At 40.6% G+C, this 24,847-nt stretch overlaps 2 protein-coding genes across 9 annotated transcripts in view; one reads left to right on the plus strand and one right to left on the minus strand.

The window, feature by feature from the left end:
• Window positions 1-16,280, plus strand: part of HP1BP3 (heterochromatin protein 1 binding protein 3) — a 42,257-nt gene extending 25,977 nt beyond the window's left edge. For 5 of the 8 annotated variants that reach the window (XM_036255619.1, XM_036255622.1, XM_036255623.1 and 2 more), the window contains 5 exons: window positions 2,310-2,400; window positions 8,499-8,658; window positions 10,976-11,087; window positions 13,365-13,484; window positions 14,532-16,274. In XM_036255619.1, coding sequence (XP_036111512.1) covers window positions 2,310-2,400; window positions 8,499-8,658; window positions 10,976-11,087; window positions 13,365-13,484; window positions 14,532-14,829 — 781 coding nt within the window. In that variant the 3' untranslated portion in view covers window positions 14,830-16,274. Of the gene's footprint in view, window positions 1-2,309; window positions 2,401-8,405; window positions 8,659-10,975; window positions 11,088-13,364; window positions 13,485-14,531 lie in introns of those variants that run through there. The other 3 variants (XM_036255621.1, XM_036255625.1, XM_036255626.1) reach the window with 3 other exon arrangements.
• Window positions 16,281-20,226: 3,946 nt separating this feature from the next.
• Window positions 20,227-20,574, minus strand: LOC118626820 (60S ribosomal protein L35a-like). Its single transcript, XM_036256831.1, has one exon. It carries the CDS (start codon window positions 20,572-20,574, stop codon window positions 20,227-20,229), a length of 348 nt encoding a protein of 115 aa, XP_036112724.1.
• Window positions 20,575-24,847: the final 4,273 nt, after the last annotated feature.

Here is a 24,847-nt window from a genome sequence, read left to right on the forward strand (position 1 = left end):
AAAGGGAACTGATACTCATTCCTGGAGCATTTGAACCTAGGTTCGGAAGATTCTTTTCAGACCAGTTATTTAATTGATAAGAGAGTCGGGGTTTCAGTGTTTTACTTAAGCTGTGTGATTACCCCCATTAGAAATCAGCCTTTAAGCAATCTAACTTATAAAGCAAATAACAGAAAAATTGTTTCACAGGTAAACCACTCAAATATGTTCCTAAAGCTCTATGCATATACTTCAACCTTGACCCATATCGTTCTCTACCATAATTATGTATTCATCATCTCCTAAACTCCTTGAATTTAATGACCAGATCTATGTGTTCATTCTTGCATAACTATATTAAATACTTAGTAAATGTTTGTGGGACGAATGACTCAACAGAATGTGCATGTGCATGTTTTAAGCCATGGCATAAATCATATTTGTCCTGAATGGAACAGCACTGGCTTAGAAATATTTTCATTGGGAGTTGTTTTTATTGGGAGTTTCTTCATTTGGAGTGTCAAGTGTGTACAAGATTTGACGGTATAGTTCCTACTCTACAGCATCCTATTTGATCATGGGGGAATCCCTTCTACTCTTCTTCCCCAAGCATATGGATGATGTAATTAATAACATGTCAGCTCAGCCCTGTAATGCTTAGTGATTATAAAAGATTGAAAGTTTCTTCTCCAAAGAAAAAGTCAGCCCTGGCCAGTTTGGCTCAGCAGTTAGAGGTTCAGCCCACAGACTCATGGGTCTCAGGTTTAATTGCTGGTCAGGAGCATATACCTGGGTTGCAGGTTTGCTCCCCAGCCCCAGTCAGGGTCCTGCAGGAGGCAGTCAGTCAATGTGTCTTTCTTACATTGATGTGTGTGTGTCTCTCTCTCCCCCCACCCCCTTCTCTATCTAAAATCAATGGAAAAATATCCTAGGATGAGGATTAACAAAAAAGAAAAGAAAAAGGCAAAGCTCAATGAAGCACCACAAATGATAATAGTTTGGCCCTCATTATTGTCTAACCAGTTTCAAATGAGTTGCTTGATATTCTCCTTATTGGGTGCTATTCCAGTAATTCTTGGCAGGTGTGGCAAAACACATCACCGAACTCTTGGATTGTGATTAAGCCTTTCTTCAGATATTCTTTTGTTGGCCAGATATATAGCTTTCCATTTGACTCTGCATTGTTCCATACCATAGACCCTTTAAGCCCGAGGAGGGGAACGTCTGGTCTGTAGGCCATGTGAGGCCCGCAAAATCAATACCAGCTAAACATCACGTGTCTCACCAAATTAGCCTGACCAAATATGGCAGGCTAATTTTTTTTTTCTTTATCGATTTTAGAAAGAGAGATGGAAACATCAATGAAGAGAGAATATCAATTGGCTGCCTCCTGCATGCCCCCCACTGGGGATTTGGCCCACAGCCTGTGTATGTGCCCTGACCAGGAATCAAACCAGCAACCTCTTAGTGCATCGGTTAACGCTCAACCACTGAGCGTCAAACCAGTTGGGCTGGCAGGCTAATTTTTAAGTCAGTAATTTTGTATGGCTTCCAAATAATGTTATGAATAACCAAATAGCCCTTAGCAGAAAAAGGTTCCCTACACACCTGCTTTAAGCCAAAAGTCAGTCTGTTTTCTCCCTACACCTAAGGTTCCCCAGCCACCATTCAGACCACTACCCCTTGATAGGACAGCTTTTGCTTCACCACTTTGTTCTTCTGTATTATTTTCATTTTTACTTGTTTTTATGTTTTCAGTGATACTCAGTTTCTTCTTGCCTGCCGTTTGGTTTTGATAACATTGTCTGTTTGTTTGTTTTTTAATATCAAGCCTCTTAAGACAGAGATACTATGTTAAAAACAACCTATTTTCTTTCTCAGGGAATTTTATTAGGCTGGCTTTTAAATACTGGTTTGTAAAAAAGTGACTCAGTTGTTTTTTGTTAATATGTATATACTTTTTTAAAACCTACTAGGAATTTTGCCTCAGAGAATTCTAGAGTTGGATGGAACTTTAAATATACCCATTCTTTGCATGATTACACAGTTTGGTTGCTGTTGTGGTCTGATAATAATAAATGATAGGTTTTTGGAGTGCCCTGTCATTTTGGAAACTGGTCTGTATGTACAGGTAATGACTTAGCATCCTTGCTTGAAAAAAGAATGCCATTTGTTAAGGGTACCAGTAATTTATTACTTTATTGTCCATTTTAACAAAGTACTACATGTAATAGAAAGCAGAACTTTAGTTCAAGGAATAACCCTGGATTTATTTCTTCAAATCTTTCCTTCATTGATATATTTATCACTATTTTTTGTTTTCTCTGCAGGCCTCAGCTGTTGAAGAATGCTCTGCAGAGAGCAGTAGAGAGAGGCCAGTTAGAACAAATAACTGGTAAAGGTGCTTCTGGAACATTCCAGGTTAGAGGCCAAAAAGGCTTGGTTGTAGCAAAGTGGTTCTCAAAAGTTTTGGTTTCAGGACTTCCTTATCCTTTAAATATTTATTGAGGACCCCCAAGAGCTTTTGTGGGTTATACCTGTCAATATTTATCATATTGGAAATTTGAACTGAAGAAAATTTTAGCCCTGGCCAGTATGACTTGATTGGGTATCATCTCTTGCACAGAAAGGTTGCTGGTTCACTTCCTGGTCAGGGCACATGCCTAGGTTGTGGGCTTGATCCATGGTTGGGGGCATGCAAATTGATGTTCCTTCTTACATCAATGTTTTTCTCTCTTCCGCTCTCTCTAAAAACCAATTTTAAGAAAAGTGTTAATTAAAAATGACTGTCTTTAAAAGAAAAAAAGGAAATTTTTAACGTTAAATCCATTTAAAAATAAACCCATCACGCCCTGGCCGGTTTGGCTCAGTGGTTAGAGCGTCGGCCTGCGGTCCAGAGAGACCCCGGTTCAGTTCCCGCTAAGGGCACGTACTTCGGTTGCAGTTTGTCCCCGGCCCTGGTTGGTCGTGCGGGTGGCAGCCACTCAATGTGTCCCTTCGCGTCGATGTTTCTCTCTCTCTCTCTCTCTCTCTCTCTCTCTTCCTCTCTCTCCCTCCCACTCTATCTGTACAAAAAAATGGAAAAATATCCTCGGATGAGGATAAAAAAATAAATAAATAAAAATAAATAAAAAATAAACCCATCACATACATGTTAACATTTTCTTGAAATAATTATATTTTTATTTCTTATTTATTTAGTTTCTAATCACCTGAGGATATTTTTCCATTTATCTTCAGATAGAGAGAGAGAGAAACATCAATATGAGAGAGATACATCAATTGATTGGCCTCCCACATGACCCTGACCAGAACTGAGCCCACGACATTTTGGTGTGCAGGCCGACGCTCCAGCCACTGAGCCAAACCAGCCAGGGCAAAAAATAACTTAAAAAAAAATTCAAATGATAAGAGGGGCACTGTTTATTACATCTTTGCAAAAGTCTTTACTGTCTAACTTAATAGAAAACAGCTGGTATTTGTTTTCAGTATATTTTGTGTTGCATCTATGAAGAAAACCCAACTCACAGAAATACTTTTAAAAGGAGAAAGTATTTAAAGATAATTTTCAAATAGTTGTGGATATTATTCTTTGATACTATACCCAAACTCATCAAATGATAATTTTTTTTTTTTTTTAATCCTCACCCAAGGATATTTTTCCATTTTTTGTACAGATAGAGTGGGAGGGAGAGAGAGGAAGGGAGAGAGAGAGAGAGAAACATCGACGTGAAGGGACACATCGAGTGGCTGCCACCCGCACGACCAACCAGGGCCGGGGACAAACTGCAACCGAAGTACGTGCCCTTAGCGGGAACCGAACCCGGGTCTCTCCGGACCGCAGGCCGACACTCTAACCGCTGAGCCAAACTGGCCAGGGCTCAAATGATAATTTTTAATAGCTTTATTGAGTATGGTGTACATACCATAAGATATACCATTTTAAGTTAAAATTTAGAATTCAATAATTTTTAGTAAATTATGAGTTGTACAACCATCACTGCAATCCAATTTTAGAACATTTGCATTGCCCAAAAAAGATCCTTATGCCCATTTGTAGTCATTTCCATTCCCATCCCCAGCCACCCTACTAATCTACTGTCTCTCTCTATAGATTAGCCTTTTCTTTTTTTGCATTTATCTTGAGATAGAACAAGAGGGAGGGAGAGAGAGAGAGAGAAACATATATGTGAGAGAGACACGTGGAATGGTTGCCACCCACACGACCCCAACCAGGGCCGGGACAAACTGCAACTGAGGTACGTGCCCCAAGTGGGAACCAAACTCTGGTCTCTCTGATCCACGGGGTTGATGTTCCAACTGCTGAGCCAAACTGGCCAGGGCTAGATTAGCCTTTTCTACATGTTTCATATAGATAGGATTACACAACATGTGATCTTCTGTGACTGGCTTCTTTTACTTAGCATACAGTTTTTGACCTTTATTCATGTTGCAGCATGAAACAGTACTTTTATTTCTTTTTATTGCTAAATAGTATTCCATTGTCTGGATCTAACACATTTGTTTATCTGTTCAGGAGTTGATAAACATTTGGGTTATTTTCACTGTTTTAGCTGTTAATGATCAATGTTAACTTACCACATTTATTTACATCCAAATCTTTGTGTGGATATATGTTTTTATTTCACTTGGATATATAACTAGAACTTGGTGGACTATATAGTATATTTATGTTTTAAGAAACTGCCAAAGTGGTTGCATCATTTTACAGTGTCACCAGCAATGTGTGAGCGTTCCAGTTTCTCCATATCTTTGCCAACACTATTTATTGTCTCATTTATTATAGCCATACTAGTGGTTACAATATGGCATGTCATTGTGGTTTTGGTTGGTATTTTCCTGAAGAGTACTAATGTTGACCATCTTTTCATGTGCTTGACGGACATTTTTTAAATCTTTGGTACATGTCTGTTTAAATCTTTTGCTTATTTTTAAAATTGGGTTATTTGTCTTAATGAATTAGAAGAGTTATATAACTAGATACAAGTTCCTCATCAGATACATGATTTATAAATATTTTCTCCTGTTCTGTGGTCTGTGCTTTCACTTAATAGTATCTTTTGAAGGGCAGAAGTGTTAAATTTTGATGTTCAGTTTATCATTTTAAGTTGTTTGTGCTGTTGGTGTTATATCTAATCATTGCTTAACTTAAGGTCACAAAGATTTACTTCTGTTTATTTCTATTAAGAGTTTTATAATTTTAGAGCTTACATTTAGGTCTGTGATTAATTTTGAATTAAGTTTTGTTTATGTTGTTTGGTAAGGGTATAAATCATGTTTTTGCATGTGGCTATTCAATTGTCCCAGTGCCATTTATTGAAAAAACTATCCTTTCCTCATTGAATTGTTTTGGCAGCTTTATAAAAAATGAATTGACCATAAATTGTAAGGGTTTATTTGTGGATGCTCATTTCTGTTCCATTGATCTATATGAGTTCTTATGCCAAAATCACATTGTCTTGGTGACTGCAGCTTTGCAGTGAAGTTAGGAAATATAAATTCTCTTTTTTTTTTTTTCCCCAAAATTATTTTGACTAATCTGGGTCCTGTGCATTGCCATAGGAATTTTAGGATCCACTTCTCAATTTTTACAAAAAAGCCAGCTGGGATTTTGATAGATACTGTAGTGAATCTATAGATGATTTGAGGAGAATCACTATTTTTACAGTGTTGAGTTTTCCAATCCACAAATACTGGCTCTCTTTGTTTATTTAGATTCTTAACTTCCCTCAGTAGTATTTTGTAGTTTTTAGTGTATAGGTCTTATATTTTCTCTGGTAAGTTTTTTCCTAAATATTTCCATGCTGTTGTGAATGGAATTTTCTTCAATTCCTTTTCAAATTGTTCATTGATAGCCTATAGAAATACAATTGATTTACTCATTGATCTTGTGTCTTGCAACCTTGTAGAACTCATTTACTAGTTCCAGTATTTTGTGGGTTCATTAGGACTTTTTGTGGATTTCCTGGGATTTTTCTACATGTACAGGATTATGTCATCTACAAATAAAAGACCATTTTACTTCTTCATTTTCAGTCTGGATTTTCCTCCCTTCCTTCCTGTCTCCCTCCCTCCCTTCCTTTCCCTCCCTCCCTCCCTTCCTTCCTCCCTTCCTTCCTGATTGCACTGGATAGAAACTCCAGTACAGTGATGAGAGCAAACACCCTTGTCTATTTGGTCTTTCACCATTAAGTTAGTTGTAGATTTTTCATATATGCCTATTATTAGGTTGAGAAAGTTCCCTTCTATTACTAGTTTGTTATGAATGGTTATCTCATTTTTCAAATACTTTTTCTGTTTCTTGAGATGATCATGTGGTTTTTTTTTTCTTATTCTGTTAGTATGATGTATTACATTAATTGATTTTGTGGTGGTTTCTTAAAGGTTAGTTGCCATGTGGAACCTGAAACACTATCAGTAAACTTCTTGACTTTTTTTTTTTTTTGGAGAGAGTGGTCTATTGTCACCTTATCTTTTTTTTTTAGATTTTTTTCATTGATTTTATTAGAGAAGGGAAGGGAGAGGGAGAGAGAGAACCATCAATGTGAGAATAAAACAGTGATTGTCTGCCTCTAATTGAGGCTGAAAGCCAGATATATGCCCTGACTGGGAATTGAACCAGCAACTGGTGCATGGGATGACACCCAACTAACTGAGCCACACCGGCCAGGGTTTGAGAAGATCTTTTAACCATGCATAATTTTGTAACACAGTCATTTGGAAAATTATGCAGATTGTTTAAATGTTGACACATTTCATCAATAACAAGAGTCATATTCATTAAAATCACCCACTGATATCATGAGAACAGTATTAAGTACTGGGAAGTAATCAAGTTTACAGTGGTAGATAAAAGTTTTCCCAATTTAAATTTCCTCTTGAAAAGTTTGATTTTAGCCTGGCCTCTGTGGCTCAGTGAGTTGAGCCACGTCCCATGGACAGAGAGGTCCCTTCCTGTTCGATTCCTGGTCAGGGCACATGCTCCAGATGTAGACTCCATCCCCAGTAGGGGGCGTGCAGGAGGCAGCTGATTAATGTTTGTCTCGCATTGATGTTTCTATCTCTCTTTCCATTCCTCTCTAAAAAAATCAATAAAAAATATTTTTAAAAAAAGAAAAGTTTAGTTTTCTTATTGGCAGCAAATAACTGTTGTTTTCTGCAAAGTGACAGGCTTACTTAATTTATTTTCAAGAAAATGTCTACCAGATACCTAAGTCTAAATAACCATAGTTTATTCTTCAAGTAAAAAGGATTTTCCTTAAAAAATGCAGCTAGTTCAGCTCACAACTCAAATAATCACGGTGTTTTTCCTTGAGACCACCATATATACAGTTGACATGCTTTATGCATTCTTCCCCATTTCATCCCATAAAATATCACAAAGACATGCACTGGGGTTGAGATTAAATAAAATAATTTGTACTACTTTATCAAGAACAACTCCTTAGTGAAACCACCATTTTTTTTAACCTCTAGTGTCTAGCTGTAAAAAATAAAATACTATGTAGTTTTTGTGCTTCTGCCTTGATTTGTGGTAAGGTAGCAGCAGTTTTACCCATCAACTTTTCCACCATCTGCAAATATCATCACAGTGAAAAAGACAAATCACATCTTAGTATTATTATGAAAATAATTTTGATCTCGCATGTCCTTTGAAAGGGTCTCAGGAACCCCATTGGGTATATGGACCACTGTTTGAGAATCACTGTTGTGCCCTGGCCAGTTTGGCTCAGTGGTTAGAGCGTCGGCCTGTGGACCATAGAGTCCTGGGTTCGGTTCCCAGTAAGGGCATGCACCTCAGTTGCAGTTTGTCCCCGACCCTGGTTGGGGTTGTATGGATGGCAGCCACTCGATGTTTTTCTCTCACATCGATGTTTCTCTCTCTTCCCCCTTTTCTCCTTCCTGCTCTATCTGAAGATAAATGTAAAAATATCTTCAGGTGAGGATAAAAAAAAAAGAATCATTGTTGTGAACCATACCCAAGTTTGTCCTTTTGCCTCAAGTTTTTGCTTATTGGTACTTATTTTGTTCCCCAACCTTCTGTGCCTATCCTATGTGATTTTCTCTTGTATGATCAGACTTTACTTTTGCTATTTTCCTATAGGATTCAAAAGGCTATTTATTATTCTTATAATTACATCACTTTTCAGATTCAGAAATAGGAAGTATTCTCAAATAAAAGAATCCTAATTTATGGGGGGGCCTAACAAGTTAACCCGCTTCTTGGGGTAGACTCTCCCTTTGGGTTAGGTTAGCCATTTTAGGTTGGATGGGGAGGGATAGATGGAAGGAGAAAATATTCATAGGAGGGTTGGGACTCCTCAGTTGGATTGCATACCTGATAAGTGGGAAGAGAAAGTCCCTAACATGACAATTTATTGTAAAACATATCTGTGCTAATGCAGGAACTCCGACCCACCTGGTGCAGAGGAGTCTTGTCTTGACCTGCTTTGGGAGAGTGTTGTCTTGATGCTTTTCTCTTCCTCCTTGGAAAACAGCTGAAGAAATCAGGGGAGAAACCCCTGCTTGGTGGAAGCCTGATGGAATATGCAATCTTGTCTGCCATTGCTGCCATGAATGAGCCGAAGACCTGCTCCACCACTGCTCTGAAGAAGTATGTCCTGGAGAACCACCCAGGAACCAATTCTAACTATCAAAGTAAGACAGAGTTGTATACATTTTACTGGGATTAGGGCGGTTGTGAAAAATCTCTAGAGGTCATGCCACTAATGACAGAGCATTAACTGCTGACTGAAAACCAAGAGGGAACAACTTTACAAATCTAATTTATTTACAAAAAGAAAAACGGACATAATCAAGGCTTATCCTTAATTTACAATGTCTGTTAAAGATCAGAATTTGTACTTTGCTGTAAAGGTTTTTCTGATATTTTTATTGTAATTTAGGTAAATCTCTAAGTTTGAACTACCCCTCAAGTATACTGTCTTCTTGCTTGTTTGTGAATGTTGATCAAAATATCTCATTTCGTCTTGAAACCAAACCAAGTATTTTAAAATATTTACTACTTAGGTTATTTCTTCTCCTTTTTCTTTTTTTTTAATCCTCACTCAAGGATATGTTTAGAGAAAGGAAGAGGGGGAGAAAGAGAGAGAGAAACATGGATGGGTTGTCTCCCACACACACCCCAATCAGGAATTGAACCCACAACCTACATATGTGCCATGATTGGGAGTCAAACCCACAACTTTTCCATGTAGGGGCAACACTCCAGCCAACTAAGCCACGCAGCCAAGGCTACTTAGGTTATTTCTTAATGATGTAATAGAAAATGCTTTTTTGGTAAGTATATTTAACCTGTCGGTTGGTGATTTGAGATGAGAGCCCTTGCCTTAGTAGCATTACCACATACTAATTAGTGAGATTGTACATTTTCTTAGTGAATAGAATAGGCCCACTGGTATAGGGTGAAGACCGTGGAAGTTAAGTAACAGAAATAGAAACTAGGATATATTATTTTAAATAAAAGTAATTTTGAAATCTTAATACTGACTTTCAACATATATGCAATATGTATATTTTAACGTTATGAAGGAATGCTTTTCAATTGGGTTTTTTTTTTTTTTTTTTTTACTTTTTTTTATCCTCACCCGAGGACATTTTTCCATTTTTTTTTTTTTTTTTTTTTGCTCAGGTAGAGTGGGAGGGAGAGAGAGGAACAGAGAGAGAGAGAGAAACATTGATGTGAAAGGGACACATCGAGTGGCTGCCACCCGCACAACCGACCAGGGCCGGGGACAAACTGCAACCGAGGTACGCGCCCTTAGCGGGAACCGAATCCGGGTCTCTCAGGACCGCAGGCCGACGCTCTAACCGCTGAGCCAAACCGGCCAGGGCGCTTTTCAATTTTTTATGTACTTTGAAAACTGGTGTTTTTGCTCTGGTCAGGGTTGGTCAGTAGTTAGAGCATCCGCCCTTGGACCAAAGGATCACGGGTTCAATTCCCTGTCAAGGACACAGAACCTGGGTTACAGGTTCGATCTCCCACCCTGGTCGGAGTCCTGCAGGAGACAATCAGTCATTGTTTTTCTCTCTCATTGATTTTTCTCTCCACACCCCCTGACTCTGTCTAAAAAATCAGTGAAAAAATATCCTTGGGTGAGGATTTTTTTTAAAAGAAAACTGGTATTGTTTTGTAATAAAATTTTCTTTCTTATGATATATGCTGTGTTTAATTGTGCAATTGACCCTTAATAAACTATTTTACGATTTTCTCTTTGGTCGAGTGGTAGCAGATGAAATTGGTTATTAACCTTTTGAGTTTCACTGCTACTGCTGTTTTTTTGGACACTGAATCACTATAAAGTATATTTTTAATGTGTCTTTGTATGAAAGGTAAGAATTAGTGAGGCCTTTAGGAGTCATGGTTTTGTGTTGGTACTCTTTGCTGATTCATGAGAAATTGATTTCTGTTTATTTTATGGATAGTTTCCTAGGTGATTATTCTTACAGGTACTCAATAGAGGTTTGAATGAATGGAAATAATGAGAAATTTAGTCTTAATTCAGCTATTAACCATATAACAGGTGGGCAAAAGGGTTGTAAACAAAAGGTTTACAGTTGTGAATATGCAAAACAGTTTTTGTATTATTATTTATTAACTATTGCATTATTTCTATATGATCAACTATAAATCTATTTTTGCACACCCCCGTCTGTGCAACAGTGGGCAAGTCACCATTCTAGGCTTCTAGTTTCCTTTCTGTGAGGTGAGGAATTTGTGTGGTCTCTAAAATCTTTTGCCATTATAATTGAACTCTTACCAAATTTACGAGCCTTAATAATTGTTTAGGGCTCCCTAAACACAAAGGATTCCCTTTGACCACAAAAGATTCACTTAGAACATGTCAGCTACTGTATATGACAGGACATTAAATTGATGTATAACTGATTGTGGTTGAGAAAATTGCCAAATTTGAAAAACTAAATGACTCTTCATTTTCAAATTTTTTTCCAGTGCATTTGCTGAAGAAAACCCTGCAAAAATGTGAAAAGAATGGGTGGATGGAACAGATCTCTGGTAAAGGGTTCAGTGGCACCTTCCAACTCTGTTTTCCCTATTATCCCAGGTAAACAAATACATAGAACATAATATGAAGTATTTGGTCATTGTAAATTTAAAATTTGATTATAGGTTACAGGCTTGGCTTAACTTATTTGACCTTTATTACTATTACACTAAACTGGGTATACTTGAAAATAAAGACTACTTGGGCAGTATTGTTTTATAGCAAAAGTTTTTCATGTAAGAACAGGAATTTTAGCTATCCTGCTAAAACTTATTAACCAGATGTTCCTAAAATCAAGTGTTGAATTCTTTGAGATCCTTGACTAGTTATTTTGGTGTTTATTCCTTCTTTTTTATTTTATTTATTTATTTGTAATCCTCACCTGAGGATGTTTTTTCAGATAGAGTGGGAGGGAGAAAGAGAGAGAGAGAAACATTAATGTGAGGAGACATCAATCAGTAGCCTCTTATTGGACCCCAATTGGGGCCGGGGATCAAATATGCAATCCAAGCACGTGCTCCTGACCGGGAATTGAACCCAAGACTCTGGTCCGCAGGCCGACACTCTAACCATTGAGCCAAACCAGCCAGGGCTTTATTCCTTCTTTAATAAGTAATTGATAATGACAGGAAGATTATTAGAGAGTTACATATTTGATTTGATTTCATTTGTTAATCCTCACCTGAGGATATTTTTCCACTGATTTTAGAGTGGAAGGAAGAAGGGTGGGGAGAGAGAGAAACATTGTTATGAGAGACACGACACATCAATGGGTTGCTTCCCGCATGACCTCAGTTGGCTGGGGATCGAGCCTGCAACCCAAGTAGATGTCCTTGACTGGGAATTGAACCCATCACCCATCAGTCCTTGGGCTGATGCTCTTAACTGCTGAGCCATACTGGCCAAGGCTAGAGAGATACATGTTTTTTTTGTGTTTTGTTTTGTTTTTATCCTCACCTGAGGACATTTTTCGATATTTTGTTCAGATAGAGTGAGAGAGAGAGAGAGAGCGAAACATCGACGTGAAAGCGACACATCGAGTGGTTGCCACCCACACAACCCAACCCAGGCTGGGGACAAACTGCAACCAAGTTACGTGCCCTTAGCGGGAACCGAACCCGGGTCTCTCCGGACCGCAGGCTGACGCTCTAACCGCTGAGCCAAACCGGCCAGGGCGAGATACATGTTTTAATTGTCTTGCACCAAGTAGGGAGAGCATTGGCTACTTCCAAGAATCCTAGTCTTCCTTCTTCATACTGTAGAGGCCAGGGATATTTACTTGAAAACCTTCCTTATACAAATACCTCATTTATTCATGGAGCCAAAAAATGTATTGAGCACTTTCCATGGGCCATTGTTCTGTTTATCCATGCTATATAGCCTTCTTAACTTTCATTTCTAGTAAGGTGTCATGACACTAAAGCCCCATTTTAGCAGGAGTAAAGTATAGCATTCTTGTTCTTTATGTGCAAGCTTAAGTGTTAATTTGAAATTCAGATATTAAACTTTAGCCCTTGCTGGTTTGGCTCAGTGGTTAGGGCATTGGCCTGTGGACCAAAGGGTCGCAGGTTCAATTCCTGGTCAAGGTCACATTACCTGGGTTACAGGTTTGATTCCTGGCCCTGGTCGGGGTCATGCAGGAGGCAACCAATCGATGTGTCTCTCTCGCATTAATGTTTCTCTCTCTCTCTCCCCCCCCTTCTCTCCCTTCCACTCTATCTAAAAAGCAATGGAGCCCTGGCCGGTTTGGCTTAGTGATTGGAGCGTTGGCCTGCGGTCCAGAGAGACCTGGGTTCGGTTCCCACTGAGGGCGCGTGCCTCTGTTGCAGTTTGTCCCTAGCCCTGGTTGGTTGTGTGGGTGGCAGCCACTTGATGTATCCCTTTCACGTCGATGTTTCTCTCTCTCTCTCCCGCTCTATCTGAACAAAAAATGGAAAGTTGTCCTCGGGTGAGGATAAAAAAATAAATAATAAATAAATAAAAAGCAATGGAAAAATATATATATCCTCATGGAAGGATTAAAAATATATATATATTAAACCTTACATTAATACTTGAAGTCATACACATAAAATGTTATAAGTAAATGATTAGGAATCAATTTTATTAAATGGAAGGAGGAAGGGAATGAGGTATGGTATGGACTTTTATAAATTGATCATAACTTTGTGTGTTCAAAGTAGGTTCAATTGTAACCTGATACTTGTAACCTAACTTGATGTCTTTGGGGAAGCTTGGAGGAAATGGGGAATATTTAAGGAATATGCATCTAGGTTCACATTATTTTTTTGCCCTGTGTGGGATTTCTCTTTTACCTAACCTTTTTCTTTTTTATAGCCCAGGAGTTCTATTTCCAAAGAAAGAGCCAGATGATTCCCAAGATGAGGATGAAGATGAAGATGAAGATGACTCATCGGAAGAAGAGTCTGAGGACGAAGAGCCTCCACCTAAGAGAAGGTGTGGATGTTTGAAAACTCTAACTCAGGAGCCTTTTCAAGTTCTTCATGTAACATTTGAACTTGTCTTCTTGAAAGTTCAGGGGCTCTGAACTTTTAAAGAGTGTGAATATGTAATTGACTGTTTGGTCAACCCTGTAAATATAGCCACAGTTTGGTTATTTAAAGAAAAATAATTTTTCTTTTTTGTTGTTTATTGATATTTTTTAGAGAGAGAGGAAGTTAGATTGAGAGAGAGAACCATCGATGTGAGAGAACATCAATTGGCTGCCTCTTACATGCCCCCCACTGGGTATTTGGCCCACAACCTGGGCATTGTCCTAACTGGGACTTGAACCAGTTACCTCTTGGTGCATGGGTCGACGCTCAACCACTGAACCACACTGGCCGGGCTAATTTGTTTTCTTAGGAAAAACAATATGAAATAATGTGTAGAATTTTATGGATTGGTTAAATTTTATACAACTTTAGTAAAGTCTTTAGTTAAAAAAGCCCTGGCCGGTTTGGCTCAGCGGTTGGAGTGTTGGCCTGCAGACCGGAGAGTCCTGGGTTTGGTTCCCGGTAGGGCACATGCCTTGGTTGTGGTTTGTCCCCAGCCCTAGTTGGGGTCGTGTGGGTGGCGGCCACTCGATGTGTCTCTCTCACATGGATGTTACTCTCCTCCTCCCTCTGTGTCTGAAGATGAATGCAGAAATGTTCTTGGGGTGAGGATAAAATTAAATTACATTTCTACTCTTACTAATATTTTTCTAACTTTCACCCGAGGGTATGTGTATTGATTTTAGAGAGAGAGAGAGACATTGATCAGTTTCTTCCTGTATGCACCTCAACCGGGGATTGAACTTAAAACCTGGGTCTGTACCCTGACTGGGAATCGAACCCTAAACCTTTTGGTGCATAGGATGACGCTCAGACCAATGGAGTCGTCTGACCAGGGCTATGTTTCTACATAGTCTATTTCTTTTTTGGTAAATTATGTAGTCATCCTGGTAAAGTGAATTTCTCAGGTGCTAAGTGACTGCCTTTTGCTCTTTGTTTTGGTTCATAGGTTGCAGAAGAAAACCCCAGCCAAGTCATCAGGGAAGGCTACTGCACCCATGAAGCAGAGAGGGTCCAAGCCTGTGCCTAAAGTCCCAGCTGCCCAGCGAGGGAAAGCTAGGCCCCTGCCCAAGAAAGCCCCTCCTAAGGCCAAAACTCCTGCCAAGAAAGCCAGACCCTCACCCTCAGTCATCAAGAAACCCAGTGGTGGCTCTTCGAAGAAGCCTGCGGCCAGTGTGAGAAAGGAAGTGAAATTGCCTGGCAAAGGCAAATCTACCATGAAGAAATCTTTCAAAGCAAAAAAGTAAATTTTATGGGGAAAAAGGGTATCGTGATGAAATTTAAAATCTTATTTTCTAAGGTCAGTGTGCATTTGTTTTAGTTTTGATGCTTTTAAAATTACATTTGTTTCCTCCTCTCTGAACTTGTAAGGAGGGAATATAAATAAACCAGTTTAGGTGTTTGTTCGCTTTAGGCACTGTCTTTGGTGCCTGCCCTCAGTCATTTTAATTTTTGCGATAATTCTGGACTTCCCTGAACTGTATAATCTATACTTGTCTTTTTTTCTCCTTCCACTCAACCCTCTTTTTTTTTTTTTTTGGTCAGTGTTGCTTTTCTTATCCCTTCCAGTTTTATCTAAACAGTTGCAAAGATTTTTATATTTGTAGAAGGCATTGAGAACAGAATGCTGGTCAGGTGCTGGACATGAAAAGGAGGCAGCACAGCACTGACTGAATTGTAAAGCCTCCTGCCTGGAGACTCCAGTTATAACTATAATAATTAATCTTATTTATGAAACCACTCCACTAGCCCTTTCTCTCTTATAAACAAAGATACGTCTTAGCTTTGGGAATAAGCCAAAAACATGATCTCATTAGATTCTGAAGACGCATGACTCCTTTGGGCCACTGTTCACGTTGATCATTTCCAGTTATCTTTCACTGGCCCGGGGCATTGCATTCCCTTAACAGCAAGCAAGCACAAGTTCTCTCCAGCATTTGGATTTTTTGACTGAAGGGGAAATATAAGAATATATTGGATTTGTGGTTTCTGGTGTCACCTGTGTTAGCAAAAATCAAAACATAAAATCTTGATCAAATGTTTAAATATATTTTTTAATATTTGGAGCATGAATTCTCATTTCTTGTTTGCCTTTTCTATAAGAAAATGTTGGAGAGTTAACATCGTTGCTAATTTAGAAATGTTAAGTGGAAAAACACAATTTGCAAAAATAAACTAGATTCCAGATTCATCTGTGGGTTCTTTTTCCCTCCTTTCTTTCCACAGCACTTTCAATATCAAGCCAAGTGGCTTCCTTTTTGAGGTTTTTTTTGTTTTGTTTTTTAAAGTTAAATGAAGCCCAACTACCTAACCTCTTACTTGTATTTGTTTTGGTATTGTGAAGTTGTGTTAAATAGTATTGGCTTTCTATTTGAGAAACATATATTTCCAGTTACCATTTATCCTCCCTGTGGCACTTGACATTTTAATTGTCTTAACCTTTTTGGTGTACCTCTTCTGGCCCGAGTGCTGCCAGAAGCAAAGATGTTTGTTTATCCATTCCACTTGCATTGTCTCCTGGGATCCCATCTGCAGCCTGAAGTGTGGCTGGGAAATGGACTTGAGAAGGTTGGCTTGAATTAGATTCATAATTATGTGTGATCCCATCATGAGTTCATTGGAATTTGTGTTGCATGTAAGGCAATCTTTCCTGTTGTAAATCTTCCTTTTTTTATGTACATATATTTTGAAAAATATGAATAAACATGAAATTTTAAAAGCTGCTGAACTGTAGCTTATATTTAAAAGTTTCTAGTATAACCTCGGAAGTAGCTGAATGTTACCCTCCTTTGAATCTTTTCTACTCCTTGTAATAGCTGCCATACATTTCCTTTTTTAAATTTTCATTTAATTATATATTTTAATTGATTTTTTATTTTTTAACTATTTTTAATGAATTTTAGAGAGGAAGGAAGAGGGAGAAACATCAATATGAGAGTGGAGCATCGATCAGCTGCCTTCTGCACACTCCCCACCAGGGATCGAGCCTAAAACCCAGGCATGTGCCCTGTGAAGCTGAAACCTTTTGGTGCATGGGACAGTGCCCAAGCAACTGAGCCACATCAACACGGGCCATCCATTTCCTTTTTAAATACAGCCTCTAGTTTATGCACTTTTTAATTCTTATATGGATGGTAAATGATTTTTCCAGATAAATCGATCTTGATCATTTAATGAATAAGATTTAAAAATCATTTTGTATTTTATTAAGGTCTTTGTTTTTGTTTTTTTTCTTCCTCGCCCGAGGACATTTTTCCATTTTTTGTTCAGATGGAGAGGGAGGGAGAGAGAGGAACAGAGAGAGAGAGAAACATCGATGTGAAGGGACACATCGAGTGGCTGCCACCTGCACGACCAACCAGGGCCGGGGACAAACTGCAACCGAGGTACGCGCCCTTAGCGGGAACCGAACCCGGGTCTCTCGGGACCGCAGGCCGACGCTCTAACCGCTGAGCCAAACCGGCCAGGGCAAGGTCTTTGTTTTTAAGATCATAGATTCCAGTTTTTTATCATGCTTAACATTCAGGTAGGTCCTTGGACTAGTTAAAAAAAAAACATAACTAAGACCTAATTCTTGGAAGTAATCCTAAATTCTCTTACACTGTTTAGCAGGTACTAATTCTAAAAGTGTTAAGTACCTGTGTTAAGAATTCTCTGTCTAATGATATTTTAAAAATATGTCCTGAACAGTCACCTCACCTGGTGACTACATTGTCCATCAGGTGCTTCAGTATAGAGTGAGAAGTTTAGATTATTTAAGGTCCCTTCCAACCCTGTTAACGCCACGAAGTTCAGGTAAGGACAAAACCATTCTGGCTTCAGCACCATGGAAAGGAAAGGGACAGAGGACCATTGCACTCCTCCATTGAAAACAGCCAGTTGTCCAAGATGTGCACCTCACGCTGAGACAAGAAACGTTTGGTTTTCTCTTCAGGCATTCTGAAGGAGCAGGACACATAAATCTTTTTACTCTCTTGGTATAGAAAGGAAGACAACAAACCTGAGAGATAATCCCAGCAATTTCTAGTATGGATCAATAGCTTCAGTATTCTCACTTAGTGGCCTAGTAAGTTGAATTACAGTGTTTCATCAACTCTTAAACCGCCTACAAACTGCCTTTGGTAAATGCATTTCAGAAAGTGCTGGGAGAGAGATTGTCAGCTTCTTAACCTACAAAGTGAGAGAGAAGGGATAGTTTGCAGAAAAATGTGGAGACCTCTCATTAGTAATGTGACAGAAGCATTCCACACAGGCCCCCCATCTTACCATCCACACAGACTTAATTGCAGGAAGCCTGGTCCAGTATAAATCTTAGAAAACCAGGTGCATGTTTTGATTGTTTATTGGGTATAATTAACATTAAGAGTACATGAAAACAAAGAGCTAGGTAATGTGTTAATACCTGTGACATTTTTTTTTGTTACTCCTCTCTTAAAAATTTTGGCAGTGCTAGTCTAAGTTTGCTAACCTGTTTATACCTGCTTTAGAGGACCTGCGAAATTTTTCTTGCTTAGGCTCAGATCCTTTTGCCATCCTGGTACATCAGAAAGGTTAAGCCAGCCAGCCCTGGCCGGTTTGGCTCAGCAGTTAGGCTGTCGGCCTGCGGACCTGAGAGTCCCGGGTTTGGTTACTGCTAAGGGCACGTACCTCGGTTGCAGTTTGATCCCGGCCCGATTGGGGTCGTGTGGGTGGTAACCAGGTGATGTGTCTCTCACATCACTCTTCCTCCCTCTCTCCTTCCCACTCTATCTGAAGATAAATGCAAAAATGTCCTTGGGTGAGGATAAAAAATAAATTAAGAAAGGCGTCCTGGTCGATTTGGCTCAGCGGTTAGAGTGTTGGCCTACATACAGTCCAGAGAGACCTGGGTTCGGTTTCAGCTAAGGACACATACCTCAGTTGCAGTTTGTCTCCGGCCCTGGTTGGGTCATGCGGGAGGCAGCCACTTGATGTGTCCCTTTCACGTCCATGTTTCTCTTTCTCTTTCTTCTTCTCTCTCCCTCCCACTCTATCTGAACAAAAAAACAAAAAGAAATGGAAGAATGTCCTCCGGTGAGGATAAAAAAAAAGTTAAGTCAGGCAAGTTCATGAATTACTGCATTTAGCCAACTATGAGAAACTTTACAAATTTAGGAACATTGTTACATTGTTAAGGTTTCCCATTTTTATAAGCTTAAAAATCACATCAATTACTTTATTTTTATTTTGGTTAAACAGAAATTCTTAATTTTATCCATGAGAGGAGAAATTCTATTTTTTAAAGTATGTTTTCATTGAATTTTTAGAGAGGAAGGGGGAGAGAAGATGGAAATATCAGTGTGAGAGAGAAACATCAGTCGGCTGCCACCTGCATCCTCCTAGTGGGGATCAGTCCTACAACCCTGGAATTGAACTGGGACCCCTCAGTCCCATGGGATGATGCTCAATCCACTGAGCCACACCGGTCCAGCAAGAGAAATTCTATTCTCTTTTTTTTTTTTAAGTTATTTTTTCTTTATTGATTTTAGAGAGAGAGAAGCATCGATGAGAGAGAACATCTACTGGCCGCCTCCTGCATGTCCCCCACTGGGGATTTAGCCCACAACCTGGGCATGTGCCCTGACCAGGAATCAAACCAGCAACTTATTGGTGCATGGGTTGACACTCAACCACTGAGCCACACCAGCTGGGCAAGTTCTATTCTTAATTAGAAGAAAAACACATTATTAAACAAATCCCCTAGAGGTTTTTGTTTGTTTGTTTTGTTTTTTTCCCGAAGCAAGACCACCAAAAATTTTTGGTTGCCTCCCACATGAAAAAAATGGGAGAGAGAGAAACATCCCCTAGAGGTTTTGATCCAGGAATGGGGAACCTTTTTTTGCCAAGGGCCATTTGGATATTTACAATATCATTTGAGGGCCATACCAAATTATCAGCTTAAAAATGAGTCTGCTGTATTTGGTCGAGCTAATTTGGTGAGGTGTATGATGTTAGCTGGTATTGATTTCTCGGGTCATATATGGTCCTCGGGCTGCATGTTCCCCACCCTGTTAGACATTACTTACCAGCATGTAGAGTTGTTTTTGACTTTTCCTGGTAGAACAGATGGTCAGTCAATTCTGCAGAGCTGAAGCTAAAGAACCAGAACTGTTGGAGCTCTTGGCTAAGGAACTACTAAACAAAAATTGGCTCAGAAGCCATTAGAGATCAATAAGCAGTATCCCTAGTGGCACTGAGTTCCCCTCTTCTAAGAAATTAATCTTCCCCTGGCTGGTGTGGCCCAGGTGGTTTAGTGTCATTTCCATGCACTCTGATCCCTAGTCCAGGCACATGCCCAGGTTGTGGGTTCAGTCCCCAGTAGGGGGCGTGCAGGAGGCAGCCAATTGATGTTTCTCCCATTGATGTTTTTTTTCTCCCTTCCTCTCTAAAATCAATAGAGTGAAAAGGAGGGAGAGACAGAAAGAGACACATCGATTGGTTGCCTCCCTCATGACCCCAACTGGGGCTGGAGCTTGAACCTGTAACCCAGGTACATGCCTTTGACCAGGAATCAAACCTGTGACCCTTCAGTCTGTGGGTTGATGCTCTAGCCACTGAGCCGGATAGAGCAACTCTGGCCAGGGCAATAAGAACATTTTTATTTGTTCTTAACAAATCAATTTTATTTACTTTTTAATATAAATCCTTGAGGGGTACAGCATTACACGGATTCTGTGTCCAATGGCCTTAGCGGGAAGGTTGCTTCGGAATTTATCATGAACCATGCCACTATTTCCATGTGCACGAGTTACCTTTCCCCAGATTACTCTGGTTTTGTTTGGTTTGCCACCAGGAGTAGTCACTGTGTTGTTCTTTGCTTTGTACACATAAGTACTTCTCTTGCTCAGAGAGAATTCAGTTTCATCTCGAGCATAAATACCTTCAATTTTAAGAAGAGCTGTGTGCTCCCTCTGGTTCCGGAGACCCTGCTTATAACCGGCAAAAATGGCCTTGGACCACAGCCTCCCAGACATATTTGTCCTTATAAAAGTCCTGGTCCCAGCAGGCCTCCACAGGGCCCAGGATGGTGGAAAAAGAATAAAAACATGATTAAAAAGAAAGCCCGGCTGGTGTGGCTCAGTGGATCATCAACTCATGTACCATGAAGTCACCAGTTCGATTCCCAGTCAGGGCACATGCCGGGGTTGTGGGCCTGATCCCCAGTGGGGGGCACGCAGGAGATGGCCAGTTGATGTTTCACATCGATGTTTTTATCTCCCTTCCCCTTTCTAACATCAATGAAGAAAAAAAAAAAATTTAAATCCTGTTTTTAAAAAAAATCACCATCTTATTTTTTTAAATGTTTCTTTATTTTTTGGGGGGCCAGGAGAGAGAGACATGGATGAGAGAGAACCTCCATTGGCCGTCTCCTGCATGCCCCCCACTGGGGATTTGGCCCACAACCTGGGCATGTGCCCTGACCAGGAATCAAACTGGCGACCTCTTGGTGCATGGGTGGACATTCAACCACTGAGCCACACCAGCTGGGCATCTACAGTCTCTATTACTCTATTCTATCATTTTCCCCATGGTTCTTATAACTTAAGTGGCTTTATTTTTTCCTGTTGGAGAAATTTCCTACCTTTGGTTACTTAAATTTATTAGCTTAGTTTTAACTGTTCCTGTTTTGTCAATAGCTGATAAGTCAAAGGAGGCTTCAAAAAGAACTTTCCCAAGCCATTTTCAAACATTGCAACTTTCTCTTGATATTGTATATAAATGTATAATTAACTATTTGTTGCTAAATCTTCGCTCAGCAGAGACCTTTATGATGCCTTGAATATGTTTGATAAAGTATAATTAAAGTTTTTGTTAAATTATAATTGTGATGATAATAGCTAACACCGAGTTTCTTCTGTATGTCAACCTCTGACATACTATCTCATTTAATCCAAGCACCCCTATGAGATGGTCACTGTTTCTTATACCCATTTCACAGAACGGAAAACAGGCACAGGTTTGTAATAAGTGGCAAAGCCAGACTGAAACCCAGGGACTGGGCATGGAGAGCTGCCTCCAGCTGCTCTGCTCTACTGTCTCCCTTCACAGTTTCCAGGCTTCTGGATCCTCCTCCTCCTGCAGCCCTGTGGCTCCCACGCTATATTCATGGAAAAGAAAGGACTTACTTAAGATTGCAGGGGACTTGAAAAGGAGATGAAATTATTAACTTTGCTAATAGTCCGTATGGCTTTTGTTTTAAGAAGTTTGGTAATGCCCGGCCGGTGTGGCTCAGTGGTTGAGCATTGACCCATGTACCAAGAGGTCGCCAGTTCGATTCCCGGTCAGGGCACATGCCAGGGTTGTTGGCCCGATCCCCAGTGGGGGGCATGCAGGAGGCAGCCAGTTGATGTTCTCTCTCATCGATGTTTCTCTCTCTCCCTATCCCGTCCTCCCTCCCTAAAATCAATAAAAGAAAAATTTATATATACGTGTGTGTGTGTGTGTGTATATAAAGTTTGGTAAGAACTATTAGAATTAGATCTTGGATTATTAGGCAGCCCCAAGTTTTTTGGGGGGACACTGCACAGGTGCTTGTTCACCCTCAAATCCTAGCCTTGGAACACTTTGGCTTCCGCACAGTTGATCACAGGCAAATTTTTTTAATTCACAGGGATGCTTGCCAAGTTCCACAGCTTCTATCAGAACTTTTATGTTGCTAAGTGAGCAGCTTTCTTACTCTTGATAAACTGTGAACTCGTACTTAGGAGGCCTAAAAGAGAAATTCCAGTAGGATTGTCTGACAACTGAATTTTTTGGACATGATACCTGTTTAGTAATCATGAGCTGGAATATTAGAAATCTTTGCTCGTATACTCATGTCTCCGAAAGAAACCTTACTCATCCGTTCTCTCCTCTCTTCTTTGTTTGCGGTACCAAAGGATATTCTTTTCCTAAGACCCACAGAGTTACACAACATCCTTGCTCGTTCATTTTACTGATTCAGAACTTTTGTTCTGAGGAAATTCTTCTCATGTCAAACCTAAATCCCTTATGCTACTTGTTTATGTCATTTCAATGTGCTGGTGTGGTGTGTAGAGAAGTTTTCACCGATTTCAAATTGAGATTGAATCCTCGTTCAGATACACCACTCAGCCCACCCAGTACCCTGACATCTAGCTCTGGTCCTACACAGTGATCCTTGGGGGCTGTCACTTACCAGCTGTGACCTTGGCCAGGCCTCTTAATCTCCCTGAACCTTGATTTCCTCCCCTGTAAAACAAGGGAGGTTTGAGGCCACAATAATTTTTTTAGAGTAGCCACCCAGAGGTAATGAGATTATGAAGTATCAAAGATTGAATCATGTTCACTACACTCGGGTTACTAAGGCATTTTAGGATTTTAGGGTAAAAATGATTTTTTAAAAACAAATGAGCCAGAACATCCGATTTCTCGAGGGTTCAGTTTTGTTTAAACTAGCACTTAACTGTAGTTTCCTGTTGCCAGGCTCATTGATCACTCTATCTCGGATCCTCACAAATACAAAGACATGTGGCATTACCCCCAATTTTCAGAAGCAAATCAATTGAGCTGTTTTCCCCAAATCGAACACGTAATAGTGATGGAGTTGGGCCTGCACTGGGGTGAGCACCCTTCCCCCACACCCGTAGAGGTTACAGGTAGCGGGGCTTCCGGCAACAAGTTACAGGAGGGTGGAACGGTACAATCACACGCCATGGTGAGCAGACTTTGGGTTTTTTTAATTAATAGATTTTAAAGTGAGGTTTCAAACCGCTAGGAGCCTTCTTGTTGAAAGGTGAGAAAGAAAAAAGAAGTGGATACAGCGTTATGTTTCAAATGCCAGGGAGCAGGAGAGAAGCCAGGTGGGTGAGCCACAGGAGTGCCACCAGCTGCCACCTGGGCCAGACCGAGGGCGTGGCTGGCTATGGATGGAGAGGGGCCTGCACAGAAAACACAGGCGTCATTGGAGATAGTACTGGATATCAGCTGCCTGCCTTTCCTGTCTGAAATGTCCTGGACCCGTGTTCCATTTGTCTCTGACAACGAAGTCTCTGACAAGTGTTTCTAAGGAGGGATCCTCTTCACACCTGAACTCTTCAGTTGGGGAAGTACTAGGACCCGTTCCTTGTTCCCCAAATGGGGAACAGGTTGCAACGAGACAACATAGTGCCAATTTCGGAGGCACCCGTTGTATTCCAAAGTAATGGGGCAAGGAATGCCATTATGTTAACAGTCACCCTGAACCGAATGGAAGAGGGCAGGGACCACACGCTTAACTCCTTCCTGGAAGTGCAGCAGCGGCACTTCAGGCCGGACCAGGTGCTCCCTGGGGCGTGCACAGTCACTCAGGAGGAGGGGACCACCGCCCTGCCGCGACCCTGAGTGCAGGCGCCTTCGGCCTGTGTCCCCTTGAGAACGAACAGCGCAACTGCTTCCCAAATGGGATCCTGTAACCTCCACACCCACCAACCAGAATACCCCAGGAAGCGGGAGCTGGCCCTCCAGTGCTGTGTCACTTACTAGCTGTGTGACCTGCTTTACGCACGAATGAAAGGGAATCTTACTGTAACCACTGTATCAGTCGGCTCGCTGCTGTAACCAAGTACCACGGCCCGGGTGGCTTAAACAACAGCGATCTTCTCTCGCAGTTCTGGGGTCTTCAAGTCCGAGATCAAGGTGTCAGCAGGCGTGTCTGTTCCAGGCTGCCGCCCTTGGCCTGTGGATGGCCGTCTTCTCCCTGTGTCTTCACGTCGTCTTCCCTCTGTAGCTGTGTGTCCCAATTTCCTCTTACAAGGACACCAGTCACACTGGATTGAGGCCCACGCTAATAACCTCATTTAAATGTACCTTTTTACAGACCCCATCTCCAAATGCAGTCACAATATGTTAGGACTTCAACATATTGTTTGGGGAGGTGGGGGCACAAATCCACCCATTACACATCTTAAATTTTTTTAAATTGATATTTTGGCGGTGGGGGAAGAAAGAAACAGCAATGTGAGCCCTGGCCAGTTTGGCTCAGCGGTTGAAGCGTCGGCCTGCGGATCAGAGAGTCCTGGGTTTGGTTCCCGCTAGCTAGGGGCTCGTACCAAAAAAAACAAACATCAATGTGAGAGAGAAACAAGGATTGGCTGCCTCCTGCACGCCCCCTACTGGGGATCAAGCCCACAACCTGCGCATGTGCCCTGACTAGAAACTGAACCAGGATCTCAGTCCTGGGACGAGGCTCAATGCACTGAGCCACACCAGCCGGGCTTAGAATTTTTAAAAAAATTTCCATTCTAGGTC

The sequence above is a fragment of the Molossus molossus genome, unplaced genomic scaffold (genome assembly GCF_014108415.1).
Source record: "Molossus molossus isolate mMolMol1 unplaced genomic scaffold, mMolMol1.p scaffold_m16_p_12, whole genome shotgun sequence".
Classification (NCBI taxonomy): Eukaryota; Metazoa; Chordata; class Mammalia; order Chiroptera; family Molossidae; genus Molossus; species Molossus molossus.